Source organism: Ctenocephalides felis, unplaced genomic scaffold (genome assembly GCF_003426905.1).
Source record: "Ctenocephalides felis isolate EL2017-DRISC unplaced genomic scaffold, ASM342690v1 CF-g0.4_SCAFFOLD_01604, whole genome shotgun sequence".
NCBI classification, from domain to species: domain Eukaryota; kingdom Metazoa; phylum Arthropoda; class Insecta; order Siphonaptera; family Pulicidae; genus Ctenocephalides; species Ctenocephalides felis.
Genome location: NW_020537758.1, coordinates 16,517,248 through 16,541,247, shown reverse-complemented (window position 1 = coordinate 16,541,247; position 24,000 = coordinate 16,517,248). Strand labels below are relative to the sequence as shown.

At 28.4% G+C, this 24,000-nt stretch overlaps 1 protein-coding gene across 3 annotated transcripts in view; it reads left to right on the top strand.

Moving 5' to 3' along the window:
- The window catches only part of LOC113373127 (spondin-1-like), a 105,905-nt gene continuing 81,905 nt past the window's right edge, over positions 1–24,000 (top strand). For all 3 annotated transcript variants that reach the window (XR_003366863.1, XM_026613442.1, XM_026613441.1), the window contains exons 1-4: positions 1–128; positions 12,213–12,404; positions 14,438–14,550; positions 19,726–19,819. Coding sequence is in view for 2 of the 3 variants with exons in the window: in XM_026613442.1 (XP_026469227.1) it covers positions 108–128; positions 12,213–12,404; positions 14,438–14,550; positions 19,726–19,819 (420 nt within the window). In the remaining variant the exon portion in view is untranslated. The remainder of the gene's footprint in view (positions 129–12,212; positions 12,405–14,437; positions 14,551–19,725; positions 19,820–24,000) is intronic.

Below are 24,000 nucleotides of genomic sequence, written 5' to 3'. Positions count from 1 at the left end.
GCGTCGGACTTCCTCCGCCAGGAGCAGCAGGATCTTTTGCTCTATACGGAGATGCACTTACTAAATTCAGTGATCGATGCCCGAATGCAGTCACACAAACTAGTTCTATGCCGAAGAGCGAGATTCAGGTAACTAGCTATAAAATAAATTTTAACAAACATGATAGTTTTACGCCAAAGAGCAAAATTCAGGTAATTAATTGTAATGGATATAAATGAAGTTTTGACGAGAATGATAGGGATAATTATGATTAGAAATTTATTTTATGGAATTCAATCTTGAAACATTATCCCGTATAATTTAAAAATTATGAGCTTTTAAGCACAGTTTAGAGCTTTGGTAAAAGAGTCATCATTTTTCGGTTATAATTGTCAATATTTATTATTTTTGTTTATATAAACTTTGAGACATTAACTATAAATAACATTTCTAGAATCATAGTGGAAAATAATGACACAATAGCTCCAAGTTAAGTGGAAAATTGATGAAAATTTACCTAAATACTTATTAAAAATAAATTTACCTAAATGAGTTTGAAAGACCCTTCTTTGAAAAAAATGTACCTAGTAAAGTACATTGGCAAGTTGCATCAAAATTCAAAAGTTCACTCATTTAATCATAATTGTAAAACTAGTTTTGATAGTTTTTACAAATAGTTTTAATTCTAGACAACTTGTTGCAATTATGTCATTGTGTTTTACTGTGGTCCTAGAAATGTTATTTTAAACTGATTTTGAAAGGCATTTCTATAAAAAAATGTACCCACTAAAGTACGTCGGCAAGTTCTAACAAAAGTTCATACAATCAGTCTTAATAGTAAAATGTTAAAGTAATTTATAGCTTTACAATAAAAAAAAGATTTTTGCTAGTTTTGAATATTTTGTTCAGTTTAACAATTAGTCTTAATTCCAGACAACTTGATGCAATTGTGCCATTGTGTTTCACTGTGGTCTTAGAAACGTTATTTAAAACTCAGTTAAGGCCTTCCTTTAAAAAAAATTACTTACTAAAGTTCGTTGGCAAATTCCAGCAAAAATTCACACATTTAGACATGATTGTAAAATGGTAAAGTACTTGAAAGCATCACAATAAAATAATTTTTTTTTGCTAGTTTTGAATATTATGTTCAGTTTAACTAATAGTCTTAATTCAAGACAACTGGATGCAATTGTGCTATTGTTTTTGACTATGGTCCAAGAAATATAATTTACGGTTATGGATGCGAAGTTGAAATGAACAAAAATAATAAAAATCGACCACAATAACCGACAGTTTGATCAAAGCTCTAGGGTGTTCTTAAAAGCTCATAATTACACACTGCATGGAATATTTTTTTATGATAGATAGTATCTATTAGATACTGTCAATGCTATCACCCCGTTCTGAGACACCCTTGATATATGAGCGAAATTTTTTAACTTCTGAAAAGAATTTATTTTTTATTTTTACATGAATGTTACCTAAAATTGAAAAAAAATGCTGTTATCCAAATTTTGATCAACAATTATTGTAATCATTGTTCCAACGCGCTGAGCTCCTCGTTATACCCGAAAAGGGTACCATTAGTCATGATGCGCTAAAGATTTTGAATTATGCAAAACTAATTACATAAACGGCCTGTTTTTATATTTTGGTGAGAAAATTAAATTACACCATGTAACTATGTAACCGCTAATAAAATTATCGCCGTGTATTCTGTTGTAAAAATACTTCTATCTCCATTTACTTCGTACGGCGCTCAAGGGATCTCCGTAAAGCATGACCGGCCCATTTAGTGCCGGATTATTGTCCGTGCGTCCGTGTGTCCGTCCGCGGTGTACACCGAGCGCGCGCGGATTAACTATTACTCTGGCGAACAACGTAAACATATTAGGATGGTCAGACCATGAAATGGCGCATATTTATTGCATAGACACGCCGACCCGGACGACCGGGTCTCTTTGTTTTGTAATAGTACACTACGCAACAACTGGGAATAATTATACAGGGGTAAGGAAATTGACAGTCATTGCGTTTAAATTGAGGCTGCGGTTGTGGAGGATTAATTATTTTTTAAAAATTATATAGTGTTACCCAAATTGGACCTTTGTGCCCCGCCCACGTAATATGTGTCATTTTTATTTTTAATTAAAATGTACGTATATACTTTTCTATTAAATTACTGAAATGCGTAACATATTTAAATAAAATAGTTTTGTTTCAGTACGCTTTGTATGAAGATCACTTAGTATGACGAGTTTTCGGCATCCCTTCGATGTCATACTAAGCGCATTCTACAGTATGTGATTAATTCCTTGAAGGGTAACACCAAATAAAAATAAAAGTAAAAATTTTTAAAACATGTGATTACATTATTACTTGCATCTCCTCTCAAAATTTTGTCTTATTTACATTTGACTTATACATTGCGTCAGAAGACACTTACGGTAGATAATCCTGTTCAATTCAGGGGGCGTCCATTAATTACGTGATCAATTTTTTAAGAGATTTTTAGTGATATTTCGAATTTCCCCTCGCTCTACCACCAAACATTGCGTGCATTTTTAGTCACGTACAATTTTTCTTACAAACTTTTCAAATTTACAAAAAAATTAAAATTTAGTAAAATTTTTGTTTCTTTTTTGAAAATTTAAGTAAAAAATAAATGCACATGATATCTTACTAGACCCTTTTCCCCACGTGATTTTTTATGAGGTACTTTTTTGAATACTTGTGAGGTAGATACAACTTCTATGTGAATTTACATATTTCATGGGTTCATTTTTTACAAAGATCATACTCCGTACAAGATTTGTATGAAACTTAAATTTAAATTTAAATTTTCTCTAGTAAAATTAACATTTTTAGATATTGCTCTTTTTTATTTTCTCATTATTTACACCTTGTAACCTTAACCAAATGTAAGTTATTTTAGAAGTTATTTAAAAAACGGTTGAATCTAATTTAAAAATGGCAATTCTTTTTATAAAACAAGTATCATGAACTAAATGATAGCTCAAACCCATAAACCTACCAACTAACAATAAACATTTGTAATGAATTTTGAAATTCTAACACCGACATCGTAGATATTAAGATGATGGCTGGTTATACATTTTTTCCTACAAGTTTAAAATAGTATCTTTAAAAAGTACTATGCTTTTCTTGTTTTTTTGGGATTTTTCTTGGTGTTGCCTTTTTTACCTCCGGATCTTTAAACCACTCCCTACCCCGTATACTAATTTTATAAAACAAATATGTCAGGTTAATTTGCATGAAAAATAAATATATACAACTTTGCATTTTATGAACTAAATTATATATTCAGTCATCAACTAATTTAACAAGTGAAACCACATAACTAGATCATGATATTTTATATAAGCTTTAAGTAATAAATCACCAAAATTATATTTTAATTGTCATATTCTACATATAAAACAGAATGTATATCGGTATATCACATATCATTATGCATATGATGAAATTAAATTTTATTCAAACAACGAGTTCAAACAAAAGATTAGTATTAGTTTCCCGAAGTTAGAAATTTTCTACGTCAGAACCTTTTCCTTTGTCTCTGAAAGGGCAAAGAATCATAGTTTTAGTTTGGTTGTTTTAACTGCGAGGAAACGAGAATATATTCTAGAAGCGTCGCTTTATCTTTCAAAGTTCACTTTATACTTTGCAGCAATAACAATGATTCTCTATACTTGTATAGAAATAAAAGTTTTTAATTACAAACTCGGAAACTCATTTTGTCGTTCTCTTCGAGGCCCTTACGACTTACGGCATCAATCGTTTGCGACACAAAGTCAAACATTTGATAAACTTGATATAACTAATTGTAGTAGTAATTTGACACAGGGAAACATTTCAAGAAAATCTATATAATGAAAAAATGTATACAACATAATACAGACTACTTATACATTTTTTCAAGTATTTTTTTTACTCTTAACCTATTTTTTATTTTCGGTTAGAATGTCGGTGGAAGAATTATTCCCATGTAGACCTTCGTTTGTTCTCTTGCTTAACTTCTTTTTTAATTTCAACATTATCAATGTCTTCAAATTCTTCATCAAGAATATCGTCTAAACGTTGGAGACGGCTACTTTCGCTTTTTGCATCAAAAGCTGGAGATTCATCATCGGACAATTCGTTTCCGAGCATTGCACTGTCTCCAATAATAACCTGATAAAAAATAATATAATAAATACATAAAATATTAATTATATATCATGACAGATGAATAAAACCATGTTTACTTAAATCTGAAACAACTATCAATTTTTTTTATCTCACCTCTCTATGCTTGATATCACGAGCTTCATCCAGAAATTTAAAGCCCCGAATTTGGTTAAATCGTTGATAAAAATTTATGCCTGACAATAGAGTTCTCCTATTCGGGAAAGGATACATGTGTGATATTGAAGCCGGTTTTGCTGTAATTAATTTTACCGCATTATGATTTCTACAAAGAGCTGTAATTCTTCTGAATAGAATTGGAGTTATTTGAATTAAATTTGATATATTCATTGTGTAAAAATTCACGAAAAATTTTGAAAATTTTATTAGAAAAAAAAACGCGATCTGATGTATTATTTCATGCTATTGTATTCGAAATAGTGTTTTGTTTCATTTAAACTGACATAAATGATGATTAAATTTTGTAAGTGAATAATTTTTCAGTATCCAAAGGGATGGTTTGTTCAGCTGTTGATTTATTTCTTCATAACAATTATATATCAACTAAGTTTATGAGCATAAAATTTCATGATAAATTGAAAAATTGACTATATTTATTATTTATAAAATTAACCTCATATAGTTGTACTGCATTGTGCATAATACGGATGTATTTATGTATATATACCATAACATTAATTTCAGTGAAGTAAAATGAAATAGTTAGTTGGCAATTATCATTTACAACTTTGGAATGTTTTATACATTTCATCAAGCTTAATCATTGTAATTTAGTATTTACGATTGATATTTAAGTAGCAATTTTTGTATCATATCGGAATAATCCAGGATTTACATTTAACAATGAATTTGCTATTATACAGACATGCAACATATTACGAAATCAGTACATTTTCTATTGATGCAAAAAAATTAGGAAAATTTTTGGCATGTTTATGGATTTTTTTTATAATGATTTCTTTATTTTACATAAATAAATATATACATTCTATTTTACAATATTTTATACATAAGTAGATTTATATAACTATTCTTTAAAAAATATTCTTCATTTTTTTTCTAAAATTCCTTTCAATGTATGTTATTTCCTCAAAACCTTGATATAAATTATATAAGATTTCAGATAGCAGCCAAATTTTAACATCTTTTTCCTTCTTTAATTTATTTTGTAGATCTATTTTGATAAGTTTATCGTCATCCTTAGTTACATCTATTTTCAAGATTTTTAATTTATTTTTCATCTGATCCCATAATATTTTCTTTTTACCACATTCTTTTAAAATCATGTGTAAATTTATATACTATAACTTCTTTAGAAATTAATTTGTGAATATTCCTTCAATAAAATAATTAAAAATATTACCAAGTATAAGTTTGCAAAACTTTTCTATTACCAGCCGTCAGATATTTCGAAACTACTCTAAATTTCCTGGTAGTGCTGTATAGTTCAACAAAATCATTTTCTATCTACTGCATCTCTTGGAAATCTTATTGTTGATGTTTGAAAGCCTTGAGTGCTTAAAGTAAATAAATTCCGAGCCAATGCACACCGACTTTCTGTTATTTCAAGTTTGATCGTGATGAGAAATTCTTCACGAACGCCAAACTTTTTGCAGGCAGCTCATGTTAAAATCATAGTGCCATGAGTATTCTTCTTGAGTGATTTTAGATTAAAAGTTGAGAAGAAATTGAATGATACATGGGTCGGTAAATTTATTATGAATCAAACTGATTTTAGATGAATGTGATAATAAAATCATCATGAAAAGATTAGCCTTAGTATACATTTTTGTTAATAAAAATGTGGGTCAAGTTTCATAAAATTCGCACTCTCCGCTTCTGAGAAGATACCATCTATTTTAATATTAGTCATATTAGTATTTAGCGCAGAGCCAGGCACTTATCAGTCTTGCATATCTCGAAAATTGTTGCATGCACCAATTCAAAATTTCTGTCACATTTTTGCTTAAGTATAATAATAATTTGTGCCGAGTTTCATGAAAATCTCAGAATCCGCTTCTGAGAAGATACCATCTGTTATTAGTCATATATTAGAATTGAGTGCGGAGCCGGGCACCCATCAACCTCGCATATCTCGAAAACTGTTGCATGCACCAACTCAAAATTTTTATCACAGTTTGGGAAAAGTACAATGATTATTTGTGCCCAGTTTCATCAAAATCGCAAACTCCGCTTTTGAGAAGGTACTATCTGTTTAAATATTTGTATCGAGCGCGGAGCCAGCCACCCATCAACCTCGCATATCTCAAAAACTATTGAATGAACCAACTTTAAATTTTAGAAAATTCACAGATGGATGATAATAAATAAATATTTTATTTATTTAATGCATTTATTATATTTTGCAAAAAATCTCTTCTCTTCTTAAGCTGGCTTCTAAAAAATAAGGTACTGCACCCTTAGGTTTATTTTTCATAATTTACGCTAAATTTGTTTTTATACTTTAGACTAAATGATTCAACACCGAAATAAATACTTTTTTTTCTAAATGGCATATTTTCGTTGATACAATAATACGATTTTGCTTCGAACATCATAAATGTATGTACATATTATGTACAAATTATTTATTTATATTTATTATTTACAAGTGTTCACAATCTAACATGTCATTTACGATTAAGTCGACTGTGTTTATTTTGTCGAACCAAAAAATTCTCCAGAGACCTTCCTTGCGTTTTATATCTAGTCTTTGTTGCGGCAACATGTCAGAAGTTTCTCACAGATTGATTTACGTGATATGAAAATATAAAAGTTTTTTTCATTGAGAATATGGGCCAAGGGAAATAATCTGACAGCTTGTGTAAGGTTGCATCCGATTTATTGGGGGTGGAGGTATGAAAAATATTATTTTTAAATTGCAGGGTTGAGAAAAATGATTGTGTAACATATACATCATTTTTTTCTGAATAAGTATTTTTTGTTTCAAAACATTAATTATATAATTTTTCATTTATTTCATCTTTCTTCAAGTCTATTTCTTCAAGAAATATTAATAATAAACAGTATTTATATTTCTACACTTTTTTAATTCCTTTGAAACGATTTGTTTTTTCTTTTAATTTAAATATTCACTATTTGAATTAGAGTATATTTAACAATTAATATATTTTTGGATCTAATATATAATACAATAATTTCTTATGTTATCAAAGAATATATGTTATTTACATTTTTATCAAATATCAACATATTGGGAAAAAGCTGTCAGCTTTATTGATTAAAAATTACATCAAATGGAAACAGTAACTATTATTAATTTTAAATTTGAGTTTCAAACGTTTTTAAATGTGTAAATTCATAATGAACTATAAGATTTTAGTGTCTTCATGAATTACTATAGTAGCAAAACGTAGAAAATTACTAAGTCGAACTATGGTTTCTGTTAAGATTGTTTAATTAATTAATTTGATAAAATTATAACAACGATGATTTAAATATTTTTAATATTTTTACCTACATTGTTTTACCTTCATTTATTTTTTTAAATCAAATATGTTATATCATACCCGCCCTAAATTTTGTGCCATATGTTCATCACATGTGAATAAACCGAAACGGAAAAACGAAAACAAGTTAAAATTGAATTCTGTGTTTTTTCTTTCAGAAACACATTATTTAAATTAAATTTTTGAAATAGACGCAAATACTTGTACATACACATACACAATAGGGAGTAGTCAGCGATAAGGATTAAAAATGAATATTACATCACATTTTTATTAATATTTCTGCGTTTAATTTAATTGACTAAAAATAAATAAATTGTTCACTTTTGCGTATTACAAAATACCCTAAACTTTTCCATTTTTCTCAATGGCAAATTCTCTTAAATCACAACCTCTATAAAACTAGGTAGAAAAGAACACCCATATTCCATTTTTCGACAAATCTTATTTTTGCGATTTTTCTATTCCCGTACATCTGCTGCTGCATATTATTTTATATGGGTTCTATTGGCTTAAGAACAGGGCGGCTTATACGACGAAATAAAAGAAAAATGAATGACCCATATTTGAACTTCAAAACTCTTTTGCTTTATATATCACAGCGTTTCATATAAATGTGAGCAATATTTCAAATATTCCTTGGAGAATAAGAGTTGAAGCGCTCGTGGTTCTAGACGTTTTGAAATTTATTGAGGGCAAATAAAATCTGCTAAGGTGGATTTGATATTTTCAACTTTCCATACTAATAATATATCAAATTACTGTTCATATACCTCAATATAACAAACAATAATTTTAATGAAATACAACATCAAAGCTAAAACACCCTCCTTTGTCTGCAGAAATACACCATATCAAATATGTATTACATTTTTCACGCGTTTTCTTTGCCATTAAGGTGCAAATATCTGTTTTCCAACTGGGTCTTTTTTCTGCCCCTGATATTAAGATATATTCAATGTTAGGTACAGTTTATAAACTTTCGCATTACTGTACATAATCTAAAATGTAAGCAAATCCAACGCGGGGGAACCGAGCGTTAAATTATAAAAAATGTGCTCCGTTGCGGATGCAATGCGCACTTTGCAGTAAATTAGTTCCGTTTGCAAAACATGCAAATAGCGGCACAGCTGGTGTTGCATTTTAAAAATAGAATATTATTTTGCATATATATTATACTTAGGAGAAACAAGTAATTAAATTGTTTGACAGTAATTGTAAGAATAATGATCAATGTCGAAGTAAAGAATTATTTACTACAAAAAAACTAAAGAATTATTTACTACAAAATCATTTTCTTTATCACTTCCTTTCCAACCGATAATGAAAATTTGTTTTTGCAAGAAATTTCAATGACTTGGTAATATTGCAACATAGTTAGATTTATACCTCAAAAAGCTAAATTTGTTTTTGAACATGTTTGAGCTTTTTTGAGCATTAGGTTGAGCTTATAAATAAATGCAGCAAAATATTACAATTTTTGGTAATTATGATAACAGTAGATATAACCTATTTTTTCTAGTCTATTCAGATTTATTTTCTAATTATATTATTATTTACTTGTATTATTAAAGGGTTATGTAAATGAATGAATTCAGGATTTTCTGAACTAACTAGTGGTGTATGGCATCGCACCTCGGCAAATTGCTAGAACTTCCCGGACCATAACGAAATGCTCGAGGAATGTTAAATGTTTTGAAATAGATTATTATTGCAAAGTTAAAATTATTTGATTAATGTATATTAGAACTTTAGTCATAATTAAAATTAAAATCTGAATTATTTTCGATATACAAAAAAAAATGAAAAAAAAATAAAAAAGATTGGAACAAAAAAATTTTTACCCGTAAGCAATTATTTTGTGAAAACAAGTAGAAAGTTCTTTGAATCATTCAAATCGGACGCTTAGATCTCTCAAAAACTGCCATTTTTTGCACATTTAGCTCTGTATCTTCCAAATGGCTCGACCTGTCTCTGCCAAAAACTAATCACGTCTTTTCCCAATCATTACAAATTGATTTTTTTTTAAATTATTTAAATCGGATACTCTATTCTCTCAGAAACTTGATTTGTATCTTCTGCACTCTTTGCTTTGTATCTTCTGCACTCTTTGCTTTGTATCTCCGTAACGGCCAGACCTACCTTTTCTAAAAACTTATCAACATATCTCCCTACCAATAGGAATCGAACGTTTTTTGAACCATTCAAATCTGTTGATCCGTGCGCCCGAAAACGTGGACGAAAAATTGTATCCGTACATGCATACATACACACACACATATCCATTTTTTCTGAGGTATGCCAAAATGTTCAGAAACCTTCAAAAGGTGAATAAATTTAAAAAAAATCATTTGAGCTTTTTTTGCATTTACTATTTCTTACCCTACGGGAAGTTAAAAATGAGTCACCCAACATTGGTGACCGTTTTCATCATACCCGCTATGATGTCAAACTGTTTCATAAAACCGCAATTCCAATTGGACGAAACAACACATAAAGCACTTAATATTTAACTCTACGTTTAAAACGGTTTCGGTATATCTATTATTAAAACTTTCCGAAATTATTGTTGCGCTACCGATTGCCATTAAAATCTGATACATCGCATACATGTGACGTGTTATGAATGGATGTGCGAAACAGCCGTGGCGCAGTTTCACCGTTGGCATTTCAATACCTATTTAATATTCCAATGGAACCCCAACTCAGCACAATATGGCGCTAATTCAGCATTCATAAATTTCTGAATTGTTTATTGATATAATATTCCAGTCATTGGAAATGTTACGATGTGTATTCTCGATATACACATGCGGTTCGTCTATTAAGCACCAAAGATTTGTTTCGCGCTAGCAATCCTGGATTCACTCGTGGGAAGTTGAAACAGAATATTATATGGATTGTCATAGAGAAATACACTGTTTACTCGAATCGTAATCTGACTATCATGTAAGCATTTAGTACTTGGTTTGTTAATGTATAGCTAATTTACAACCAAAAAATGACCACTGTTTCACCAAAGCTTTACATTGTACTTAAAAGCTCATAATTTTCAAACTACATGGAATACAATTTTTGACTTCCCGTAGGGCAAGTTATAGTAATCGCAAAAATCGAAAATGAAAATTTTTATATATCTTTACGTTTCAAAGGTTTCTGAATATTTTGGCATACCTTAGAAAAAAAATGGATGTATGTGTGTGTGTATGTGTGTGTACGTGTGTGTACGTATGTGTGTACGTATGTGTGTGTGTGCGGATACAAATTTTCGTCGACGATTTCGGGAACACGGATCAACCGATTGGAATAATTCAAAAAACATTCGATTCGTATTAATAAGGAGACGTGCTGATTAGTTTTTGGCGAAGGCGGGTCTAGCATTTTCAAAGATACAGGGCTAAACGTGCCAAAAACGGTAATTCAGTCTTTAAGAGAACGGAGCGTCCGATTTTAATAATTCAAAAAACATTTTACTTATATTGACAAGATGAAGAATTGATCAAATTTTTATGAAGGCAGGTCTAGCGGTTTCGGAGATCTAATGAAAAAAGTAAAAAAAATGCCATGCCAGGCGGTCAAAAATGATCATTAGACATATGCACATCAAATTATCAGATATTTTATAGAGATTTAACAATAAGTATAAATTTTGTTTACATTCCTATGGGTTCCGTACCAATGTTCAATCGTTAGACGGCGACGCGGCGCTTACGCGCTTAGACTTTCTGTCTCTATGCAGTTAAAGCAGTACGATTGCCGGATTTCCGAAGTTTTTTTCAAAAATGTTAATTGTTTTTAAAAAAACAATAATTTTTGGTACGGGAAGTTCCAGCAATTTGCCTTAAGGCACGATGCCATGCGCCCCACTAGTTTTTAAGTTTTTTCATAATCAATAAATAATAATTAATGCACGAAGTTTCTTCGTGACTTCATCACTAGCGGGGGGAATGATGTGGTAAAAATGGCAAAATAATAAGTCGCGAAAAAAATAAATTGTATATGTGTGGTTTTTTAGTATGAAGTGTCAACAATTCAGTAATGTACAAATTACTAATTTATTACTAATATTTTTAACATCCGGATTATTTTTTTTACCCAATAAACCACACACATACATTTTTTTCCGCGGCTTACTTGCCATATTTGTTTTATTACCGTGCCTTCTTTTTGCTCCATATATGATATTATATGTATATGATTAAGGTTCATGTTTGCTCATAAGCATGGTTAACTAAATTGAATAAAATGGCGTTTTACATTTCGCCCTGCACGCCTTCTCATAAACATGGATATAACGCAAATATTAACCATATGTTCGTAAGAGAATAAGCAGGGAAACGAAATGAAACAAACGGGATTTAATTACGGAGAGGGTGTTGGTACGGCGCCCACGTCGAAATTAAATTTTAAGGGGTTTGCTTTTATAATTTTACGATAAGTGTGTTATAATTAGATTATAATACGATATTTGGAATGAGATATGCTATTGAAACCATTAAGCTTTGCTCTACCCTCTAACATTTACTATCAATATTTTCTTCCTATCTTTTTCAGGTGATGTGGACCGCACCCCCGGCTGGCTCGGGCTGTGTGGTATTTCGTGCAACTGTTTTGGAAGTGCGTGATGTGTGGTACATGGACGATGGTCCTCTTAGTAGAACTTTGTGCGAGGACTCGCAGGACTCGCTCGATTTGCAACCTAGTGTAGTCGATCCTTGCGAGGCGTGCGATGAAGCCAAATATGAGGTAAATTGGAATAAAATTACTTTTTTGACGATCCAAAAACAATAAAATAGATAGTCTTCTTAGAATCTTTGCTTCTATTTTTGTAGATGTTTTAGTTCAATATTTTGAATAACAATTGATTTTTACAAACTATGAATTGCTATTTTTTGTCATTTACAATTCCATAATCACAGTTTCTTATGCTAAAATACTAGAATGCTTGTCGGAAATAATTCATGATTTTTTGGCTAAAATATTTTAATATATTATAATACAATTCATAATTCGAATATGTTGAATTGCATGCATTAATATTGGAGAATAATTTTTTAAATTCTTGTGTTCGATTCATCAAATCAGGTCACCCTTGCAGTAATTTAGAATTGATTGGCGATGTTATAATGTATCATATAAATAAACGGTAGCATAATAATATACATTTGTCCAGTGCAATTATGGTTAAGCACAGCAAATGCAAATTAGTGGAATATCATACTGATTTTGCTTGAAGAGGATGTGAACTGTGTGGTCATTATTGGCACAAAATTGATTTTAATTGTGCAGTTGATTTAAATTGATTTTAATCTATTTGTTGAGAATGTATATATCTCAATTCTTCTATAAAATATTTATAATTTTTGTATATACATATTAGTAATGTGCTGCTGTACATAATTTTCAGTATTATGTCCTCCCTAAAATTATCTACTTTGCCAAGTTAGTATGTAGAGGCGTCTTATACGCTTTTGTTAAGGGTTATTCCCCGTTATGGTAACAGCTATAATATAATCATAATTATCAGGCTTAACGCGTACACCCGATCTGTATTATTATTTAATTAAGTAGTTTACTTCGTAAGCCGTAGGAGCAATTATCGCCATCTCCGAAATCAAGTTTTGAATTTAATACATAGTTATAGTTCGCATAAACTTATGTAATACTATAGCAAGAGTTATAGTCGGATAATGCAATATGCAGACAAGTTATTGATTAGCAAGCCATGTGCGGAGAGGAACTTAGTTCTTGTCAAAACTAATTTACCATCTGGTCGGCAGCTCTAAACTATTGTGATCCGATATTATTAACATGTACATCGTACGCACATCAAGTGCACGCAAAGTTATTAGGAAACTTATGATCTTTGATGAACTATGTAGTAAACTTTCATCTTAAAGTCATATATAGATATATTCGAATATTTGCATATATTGAGAACTAGAATAAACATTTTTATATTATACTTTAATTTTTGTATTCTGTTCTTTTGCAAGGTATATGAAAATAATTGAAATTTTCTGAACTTATGATAAATACAAAACCAAAAAATATTTTCCACGCATTCAATATCATGATAAATCTGGAGTTGAATTACGGAGGGTATTCCGGTCTAGAATTGCTAAAAAAACTATAGATTTTTTGATACTTTTAGAGTTTAGCTATTGAAGAATATGAGTACAATATAATTTTTTAAAATTTAAATTATTTTTGGTGATATAGCTCTTTGATCACGATAATCATGACCTAATCTGTTATTTTCTTCCTGTCTTTTCCGATACAATACCTACCCACGATTCATCAGTATGAAGTATGCTTTTTTTTCCAAATTTCCATATTTACTTATTCTAAAAAAATCGATAATATCAAAGAAAAAAAAAATTCATGCCGTCGCTGTATTGTACAAAAAATACAATTTGTCCGTAGTTCATATGAATATCACATCTAGATTATTACTCTATTATTTAATCAAATTATTTGGAGAATTAAAATTATGGGTATGGTCATGTGTTAATTTTTTGATGCCTTTCTCTTCATTATCTGCAAACATCAAATCTTTTTGAATGTTTTTAAATTTTTTCGCATTCTTAAAACATTAGTTAATATTTCATGTAAAAATTGATAGCACTAATGCTGTTTTCCTCATTTTACTGCGTTTGAAAGCTTGCATAAAATTCACGCCTAAAGACCAAAATACCCCCTTAAAATGAAAAATTTTCTGCAATTCTTATTACGCTATAATAAATTCTTATCATTTCAATTTATTCATATTTTTTTAGGTGACTTTTGAAGGGTTGTGGTCACGTCACACCCACCCTAAGGATTTTCCCAGCAACGGATGGCTGACGCGTTTTAGCGATGTCATCGGAGCAAGTCACACAGTGGATTACAGGTAAAAAACAGAATATTTTACATATTACAGGAATAATCCTGAGTGATATATGAATGAAAGGCGAAACGTGTCAAATAAACAAAAAAGGAATTATATTACACCGCAGAGGTATTGTGTCACGCGGGAAAAAGTAAATTGAAAATTCATGTTTGGGCGAGGACTTACATTTTTATATAACGATATTTAGGCTACTTAAGTACAAAAATTAACTCCATATATATGTATATATATATATATAAAAATTATTACCCCTTCAATACTTTACATTACATTTTCAGATATCCATTACCATAATACCCTTTCTACTACATTAAATAAACTTTGTTAATTATCCACTTCAACTTGATTTCATTTTCTTAGATATTTTATTACAAAATACTTTCAACTCATGAATATTGATGAGAGTATCATGAGAATATTAATAATTTCTTGGAAATGTATTGTAAATGTTTTAGAGTAATATAAATATTCTTATAAGAACTCCCGAGGCAATATTTCAAGTTGTGGTATGGTTATCCATCATCTTTATTAAAAACGCTACTTCGAACAATGAGAAAATAAATATGATGGAAAATATAACTTGGGGATAGTGGATATATTTTGATATTAGTTTGAAGTAGATTTATTAAATTATTTAAAATTTATTCATTAATCTTATACGCTTTATTTGTGGCTAATTCTCGGGGACTTCAAGATTATCAAGATTTAATTGTCTTAATGATATAAAATTTCAAGTTCATTTCATAATTTCTGCATCTTATGTGAAAGTTATTTACAAATCAGTTATTTATTTTTGTTTCACATTTACAAAACAAGAAACTTTACCTACATTTCCGTATAGTTTTATTTTGTCAAGTCTCTTGAATATGTGAGATAAATCTTTTAAGATAAAAGGGAAGTCGTGTTCCTATTTTCTGTTCTTTGTAGAAGGGACTCTAATTAGTTTTCATTCTTTCTGTCTTATGTCAGTCTTAGGCAAAGAAACATGTCACTTTTTATATGGTGAGTTAGTAAATTTGACTTCACTTTTTCGAAATTTCACTTTTACTTTCAAATTGCTCTTTGAAAACAAAATTTTGATATGATTTTTTTCATGTGGTTTTTATTATTATCGTGGTATATTACAAATAAATTCAAATAGTTTTTTAATAACAATTTTTTAAAAAAAATAAATTAAAATATTATTTCATTTTTTTACTCTCTAATTCATTAGACGTCACAGATACAGTAATAAATATAACAACTGTAAAAATAATAACTTATTTTTTTTATTGAATAATAATATTAATTTATAAGTATATTTATTCTACTTTTTGTGATATCTGTGTAAATATTATAAGTAGCAAAAATATTATTTACTCACATATCATCATTATTTATCATTTTTTAACACTATCGTGTTTTAACAAATATTGGGAGCCTAGTGAGAAAATATTATTCATAGAAAATATAGTCAATATATCAAAAAAAAAAATGTTTTAAAATTTATATGATAAGTTTGCATTTACCTACTACATTAAATGTTAAAATCAAACAATAATTTTTTTAATTGGGTATGCATTAAATTAAAATAATTAAATCCTCTAACAGACGATTGTTTCGGGTTGCAGCAAAAAGTATGATTATATCTAAATGTATATTTCAAATTTATTTTTTACGTAATTTGTGTAATTTATTTTTTCTCTTCGCTGATAGGAACAATAAATGTACCTCACTCATAATATTTTATAAATGCAATATAGATAGATAATCATTATTTATAAAATTATTAATATCTGATCTTATATGACACGTCTTTTTTTAGAAAAAAATAAATTTATTTATAATTTTTCGACGTTCCTTAGAACTGGTATAGCATGTACTTTGTTAAATCATTTGAGAGAATAAAATTTAAAGAATTAATGAAACACTTAAACTACTAAACATATTATATATTATATAATCGTTTTCTTTTGATTTTTTTTTTAATTTAGATTTTTCAAAATTCTTGAAAAAGTGAATATTCTTTGTGTATATATATACCTTAATATTGATTTTAAAACACTTGAAACGGGGTTTAAAATTAAAAACAAAACATGTTCACTTATATGTTTATTTTTTATATTTAGTTTATATGTAATGTATGTATGGTTTATTTTCTACATGTAATTATCAAAAAAGATGTTTTTTTCTGGTGTGATACTGTTAACAAAACATTGCTGAATGATGTCACACAATCCGTGTCGAAACGTATATTGTATTTATTTGTTTTCTTTTATTTCGAAAATTAATATTCAACATATGTCTCAACGTTGAACAAAGAAATTTAATTGTGTGTATATATGTGTATATATATATATATATATGTGTGTGTGTGTGTATGCGTATGTATATATATATATATATATATATATATATATATATATATATATATATACACACTCCACTCTTCACTCTGCATTTACAATGAACACTTACGTATCAAAGGCGTTATATACCCAGTAAACCTATTTAGCGTATATTTACAATCAATTACAAAATAATTGCGAGTGCCTAAATCCTAATCAATGTTGTGACCACTCTACTCTGCATTAAATACATCGACCAACTAAATTCCTTCTGTCCTTCATCAAAATTAACTATTCGATAGTACATTGAATTAGCAATTTAATCAAACGCGTTCTAATCATCGACAAAGCTGCCGCAGACCGCGTTATAGGCATCACTTGATTCGGACCGTCGGTTTTCATTCCGTTGTTGTGTACCTGGTCGATTCGATATTCAAATTTCAAATTCGAATGCATATCCCTGCCAGAATCAATGAATGGAATGAGATATATGCGGAAATTCTGGGCACATACATCATAAGAGTGCTTTGTTTCCCTGTTTAGTTATGGATTCGCATAGCAAAGAATTTGCAACTGCAATTTATTTCATATTTAATAGCATTATAATTGTATTGAGGGAAATACAGGTTCTGATTGAAATATTTTTTTTATATTTATTCAACTGAAATAGGTTCTTAATTAATTCTTTCATCTGTTATGCTGACTACTTAACGTGTTTTTTTCATGAAGGGTTGTCCTGTCTCTATGTGATTAAGGGGGTATTCTAGTGTAGAAATTCAAAAAAATCGTTTTTTTTATTTCACATTTTAAAAGTTTAACTAATTAAGAATATGGGTACGAGAAGGTTTTTGAAAATTTGAATTATTTTCGGAGATATAGGCATTTTACTGACTCGGTCTCCATACTGGTTTGGCTTCACGCAAAACTTTAAATGCGTTTTTCTCAGAACAGACTTTTTCAGTACTGTTGACACGATTTCTCGAGTTTTGATCAACCGATTTGAAATGTTCAGAGAGTCTAGTTTATAGACCTATTTTTAGCCTGAACTAGCATCATTCCCAAATTTTAATTTTTACTATTTTTAAAAAATTCGAGAAACTCAAAAAAACAGTAAAAAACACTTTTTTTTCAAACAGTCGCCGATTTGTAAAAAAAACATTTTTTTACTCATCGCTAGTTTGGGCGATTGTGACATCATTGTAGATTAATAATCTTTCATTGCTTTCTTTTACGACACTTTAAAAATGATCAAAATTCATCGCTCTACACCAGAATACCCCCTTAATATATACTTATCTTTTTTATGAAGGTAGGAATACCTAGGATAATCTTTTATATAGCCAATATCACTACTGCTTGATACCAGGTTGTCCGAAGTGGGTATCGAGCCTCAATCCCATCCTATACACTTTCTATGTAATGAGATTTATATAACAATTTTGATAATGCTGATTTTTTTATTAATGAAAGGTTCTTAAATCTATATCGGCTAAGGGTTTTTTTGGTTCATAGCTATCGATATTTACAGATTAAAACAGATGTCATTTTTGCTTGATATCAGGCTGTCCGAAGCAAGTATTGAACCTGGACACCACAGTTCGAAATTCATAGGTCTAAATATTATTACACTAGATAATAAAAATTGCATTCTTCATTCTCAAACTATTATAAAAGATACAAACTAATTTCCCCAAGTTTTCGTACACTGTTATATTATAATGCTTAATTAAAAGTTATATCAAACAACCTGAAAGTTTAACTAGCGCTTCTAATTAACTGAGACAAAGAATTCTTTTATACAAATTTACTTTATTCTTGCAAATACAGGTGATTTGTTTTTCTGCCACATTCAAGAGACTAGAATAAAACATTGTTTTTTTGTTTCTGTAAATATTACATCATTTGAATTTATAAAATATAATTTTAAAAGTAAATTGTAAATTATTAAATAAAAATCTTGAAATTCACAATACAGTCTTATCATGCGTTTGTTTAAAGTAACAGGGTAGGCCATTTAAATAGGAAGCATTTTTTTCTGAAAAAAAACATTTTGAATAAACATTATATTTATATTTTGGTTCAAGAAGATACGTGCACCTATTTTAAATATTTAAATTATAATATATATATTTTTTCCGAGATAAAAATGTCCACTGTTAATGGTTTGCCATATACATTTTTTAAAAACGGTTTTTTTCTAATGTGTTTAAATTGGGAATATCTCATTTGACGAAATTTTGTCATTATAGTTTAACAACAAACTTAATATCATATATACAAATTTTCTGCTTATTTATTGAAAAAAAATTGTTGATGATTCATAAATGTACAGAATTGACCAAAAATTCAGTCATTCAAAAATTATTATATTTTTTAAATAAAATTAATTCTTTAACGTATCGCCTTATAAAATATAGAAAAAGAGCTTATTAAATCAATTTTCACATTAAAATAAAAATGTATTTTTTTACCCTCATGAAAATAATTTCAATAACTAATTTTGAATTTTTTATTTGATATTTATATTCAAAAGAATAGTTATTCTGATAAAATATATAATGCAATTAGTAATTGAGATTGTCATTTATCATAAAACTTTTTAGTACAAATTTGCCTGTTTAAATTTATTAATTTATTTATGTCCGTAACTGAACAGGCGTAAATAAAAAAGAGAATAAATAAAATTAACATTTTCTCAGTGAAACTCATCCATACTGCAACTAGTCTGTGATATGTTTGTTGCTTTGACAAAAATACCTTTGCAATATTCAAATTCAAATACTGTGCATGCACATCTCCTTTGTAGAGCTCATAAATAATATCAAACATGTGCATATATTCTGTGCAGGTTCTGGGAATATGGCCAACCGGCCAGCGAGGGATTACGCCAGGTTGCAGAACATGGTGCAACCAGGATGTTGGAGAGCGAGCTTAAGGCCGAGGTATGGAAATTGTAATATATCACCCCGAAATTAAATTATCAGTTTTGTAGTTAATCCAATTTATTTGGTATGTTTTACACGTTCTGTTATTTGTTTTCGGAATAACTACATTACTTTGACAAATTTTTAGTATTGGGTTTGACAAAAAATCGATATTTCAGATGGATACGATTTGACAGAAAATATTTATACAGACATTCATAGCATCGTGTCAGGAAAGTAGGTTACACTTCCAAACGTGACAGATTCAATAGCCCGTAAATGCATTTATATTTATTTATGCTTTGCGAATTGAACCGTCTATGAAATGAATAAATTCTGCAGGTATTGAACTATGTACTAAAATATCATTTGTGCAGTCAATTTTAGAAGACACAATATAATATTAAGAATTAGTAATTTTATAAATGACGTATAAAATCTATGGCTTGCTGAATAAAAATGCAATATTCGTGATGAAAATGCTGAACCATTATCTAATAAGAGATATGCAACCTGTTCCAAAAATTTGATCGACGTTTGCACTGATTTATTATATGTTTTCAAAAAATTAGAAAAACTAGTGAATCCATCTATTTAAATTTTTGAGGGTATATTTATACATGTTTTGAGAATACACAGTAAAATTATTGAAATAAAATATTAAATACTTTTGAAATGACACGGAATCTCCGGCGGCCCCCCAAAAAAAGATCCTTTACTGCTGGAGTGATTGCAGCTTTCTCCGTTGATAAAATATAAAAACAAAAAAATTCTCGTTAAACTAGAACATATTTGTGTATACGATGACCTTCGGACGAACAAAAAAATCAAAAATTGACAAAATGGCGGCATGTTGAAAAAAAAGTTAAATTTTTCCCAAAATCTTGGTTGTTTTTGGCCTGCCAAAATTCGATTTTTGATCAGATCAAAAAGTTGGAGGATCATCTTATGGAAAACTATATAGAGGAGATGCAAAAATAATATTGATAGCAATCGGATCATTTGTCTCCGAGTAATCACTCTAGCAAATTCGCAAAATACTGTTTCGAGAAAAACGCGTTTCAAAATAAAATGATCGTTATATTATATACTATATATACTTTTTTAAATGACAAACTCAAAAACTATTTAAAATATCGCTTTAAAATTTTAGTATGTTATTTTTAAAGGTATAACCTATCAAAATATGGAAAAATTCAAAATTCAATTTTTTGAAAACTTCACACTAGGTGTACCCATTGAAAAGATTTTTACATTAAAAATCTATTCAATAAGTGACAAAAATATTTGTCCATACGGATTACCACCGTATACTATTTATATTACGGGTCGGCTAGATGAGTTCGCTGGTAGCAAAAAGGATTCATTTACAATGGAAGTAGTTTTTAATAAAATGCAAATCCATTTCTTATTGCATGAATAAATAATGTAAGACGAAATGCATTGTCTGTTGCCATTATTACATTTGCATGTCAATCCCCTAAAGTAAGGATGGATGCTGCGAACGAGATAACATCTGTAACAACTTGCTCCGAGAAAAGAGTAAATCTTTCGCTTTTAACAGGAAATGAAATTCGAAACATAACTTTAAGCGAAGGAGCTAATAATAAATTCACAAGCGTACAAATACAAATATATATTTTCATATACATTCAGACTGTTTAAGGGTGAATTCTGATGGATTAGATCAATTTATCCTGTATCTTTCACAAACCGTTTATAGTTTTCAATACCGTAAACATTTCCAAAACCTTTCAATAAACATCTAATAATATAGAAGAGTAAATAACCTTTTGCGATAGTTTACAATAATCCTACAAGGTTTCAAAGAGTGCCACGAATTTTCTTATCTAACTATAAGGGTCTTTGCATGTACAAAATTGGTGACCCATATCTTTTCATTATTTTATTTTAGATAATATTTTTGTCGAGTCAACATATTTTTAAATGATGGAATTTCAATGTATATGATCAATATATATTATTAACATACAATTTCATCATCACCACTCCTTTTATTTACCTCTGACTATTTTACCTCCTCTGACTATTTACCCTATGCGACACATAAATTTCGTTTGAACCCATATCCGATTTATTATTTATTCATTAAATTCCATTCGTTTGTAAATAATAAATTAATGCATACTACCATTATTGATTTCTGGGCGTCAGTATATTTGCATTTTGTTTTACAATTGCCATTTCAGATTAAAGTATCGACTAATTTACTCGCTCTATAAATACGACTCGTTGGTTTGCAAACGGGATATTACAAATTAAATTATTTAAACAAAAATGTTAATTTTATATATAAAACCAGTTATTTGTGAAATGAATTTGTAAAATGAATGAAACTATGCAAAAATTTTATTTTCATTTCCTAACCATTATGGCGTAAATTGCAATCAAATTGTTTAATGTGATTAATAATCAAATTAAATGTTTCAAATATTATATCAGCTTTAATTACATGAATACTTGTTTTATATCGAATGGAAAAATATTGTTTTAAAAATCATAATAACTCTGATAATTATTATTATCAAATAGAGATTAAGTAACTTACTTAGATTTTGTATTGCATTTTTTTATTTTCAATAAAATTCAGACACAAAAAATCATTAATATTTCAATTAAGTGTTAGACTAATTTATCGAAGAAAAACAATCGCACAAACAATTCACACAAGCAACTATGCTAAGAAATAATATTCATTGATACTTATTATTTTTATCAAGTGGGGACAACCTAACTTATTTACATTTTGAGAAATATTAAGAGAATCAGATAGTTATCACAGTTTAAAAAATATTATATCTATTTGAATTATACATGAATTTTATACCGATAAAAAATATTAAACAAAAGCAAATAATCAAAATTACTCAAAACTAATTTTTTATTGATTACTACTTTCATTTTTATTAAATACAGAAAAATTAACTTATTTTTGTTTTATAATTTTATTATTAGATATGATTTTAAATTTAAGAGATAAAAAATTATTATTTATCGTAAGTAATAATAATATTAATATTAAATCAAACAATTAAAATGAAATCTAAAATTCCTAACTGTTTGGTCTTACAAATCAGTAGAAAATCATTAACATAACTTTATTTGGAGATAATTATTTTGCAAATAAACTGAAATTAAGGAAAAAATAGTCATTGGTATATAAAACATTTTCCAAGTTACCCTCATATAATTATTTGTACAGTTATTTAATTGTTAATTATGCTGACAGATTATTTATAGCAGATTAATAAAACAGAAGCTCGATAAAACGCCAATTAAATGTTTAAAAATATTTGTATTTCTATTTTAATCCAATATGGTGACCTACTTGTTTTTGAGTAATATTTTGAAAATAGAATCAATTTGATATATTTTAGCAGTCATTAATTAATGAATATTATTTTTGAGCATTTGTGCTTGTATGCATTTTTGTGCAAAATTTATCCTCCGAAAAACAAAGTTAAATACTTAATTGGAATATTGATGATTTTTTTTATCTCTGAATATCAAATATGAAATGTATGTGTGTTACTTTGTCTATTGATAATAATAAGTATTAATTATTGGATTTTTTTTCTTATATAAAGTATAACAAATTAACTCTCTAAATATCTATTCTCTCTTAAATTCGCCAATTTTACTTATGTCCTCTAACTTTAACTTAATTAATAATGAAAACATATTCACAACACTTTACCTAATCAAATAATCTCCATCTGCACAAGTTAATCTTTTTATTTTCTTTTCAAATATCTCATTATTTTATCTTATTATGTTTATAAATAATGTTGTTACATTTTGCATTATATATAGTTTTATGTTAAGCATTTTATGTTAATAACTATACATTGTAATTTTGTATATATTTTAATTGTTATTCATTATGTAAAATAATTGTATTTTTGAGTCGTCTTAGAGGAAATCTGTGGGCTATATATTTAAAATAAATAAATAAATAATATTTATATAAATATAAAACAAGTATTCATGTACTAAAGCACATATAATACTAGGAATATTTAATTTAATTATTTATCACATGGAACGATTTAATTGCAGTTAACGCAATAATGGTTAGAAAACACAAATAAAAATTCCCCATAGCTTTCACAAATAAAAATTCGACATAGCTTTTTTTTATTATTTTAATAATTTTTACAACTGTCTTGAAACGGACA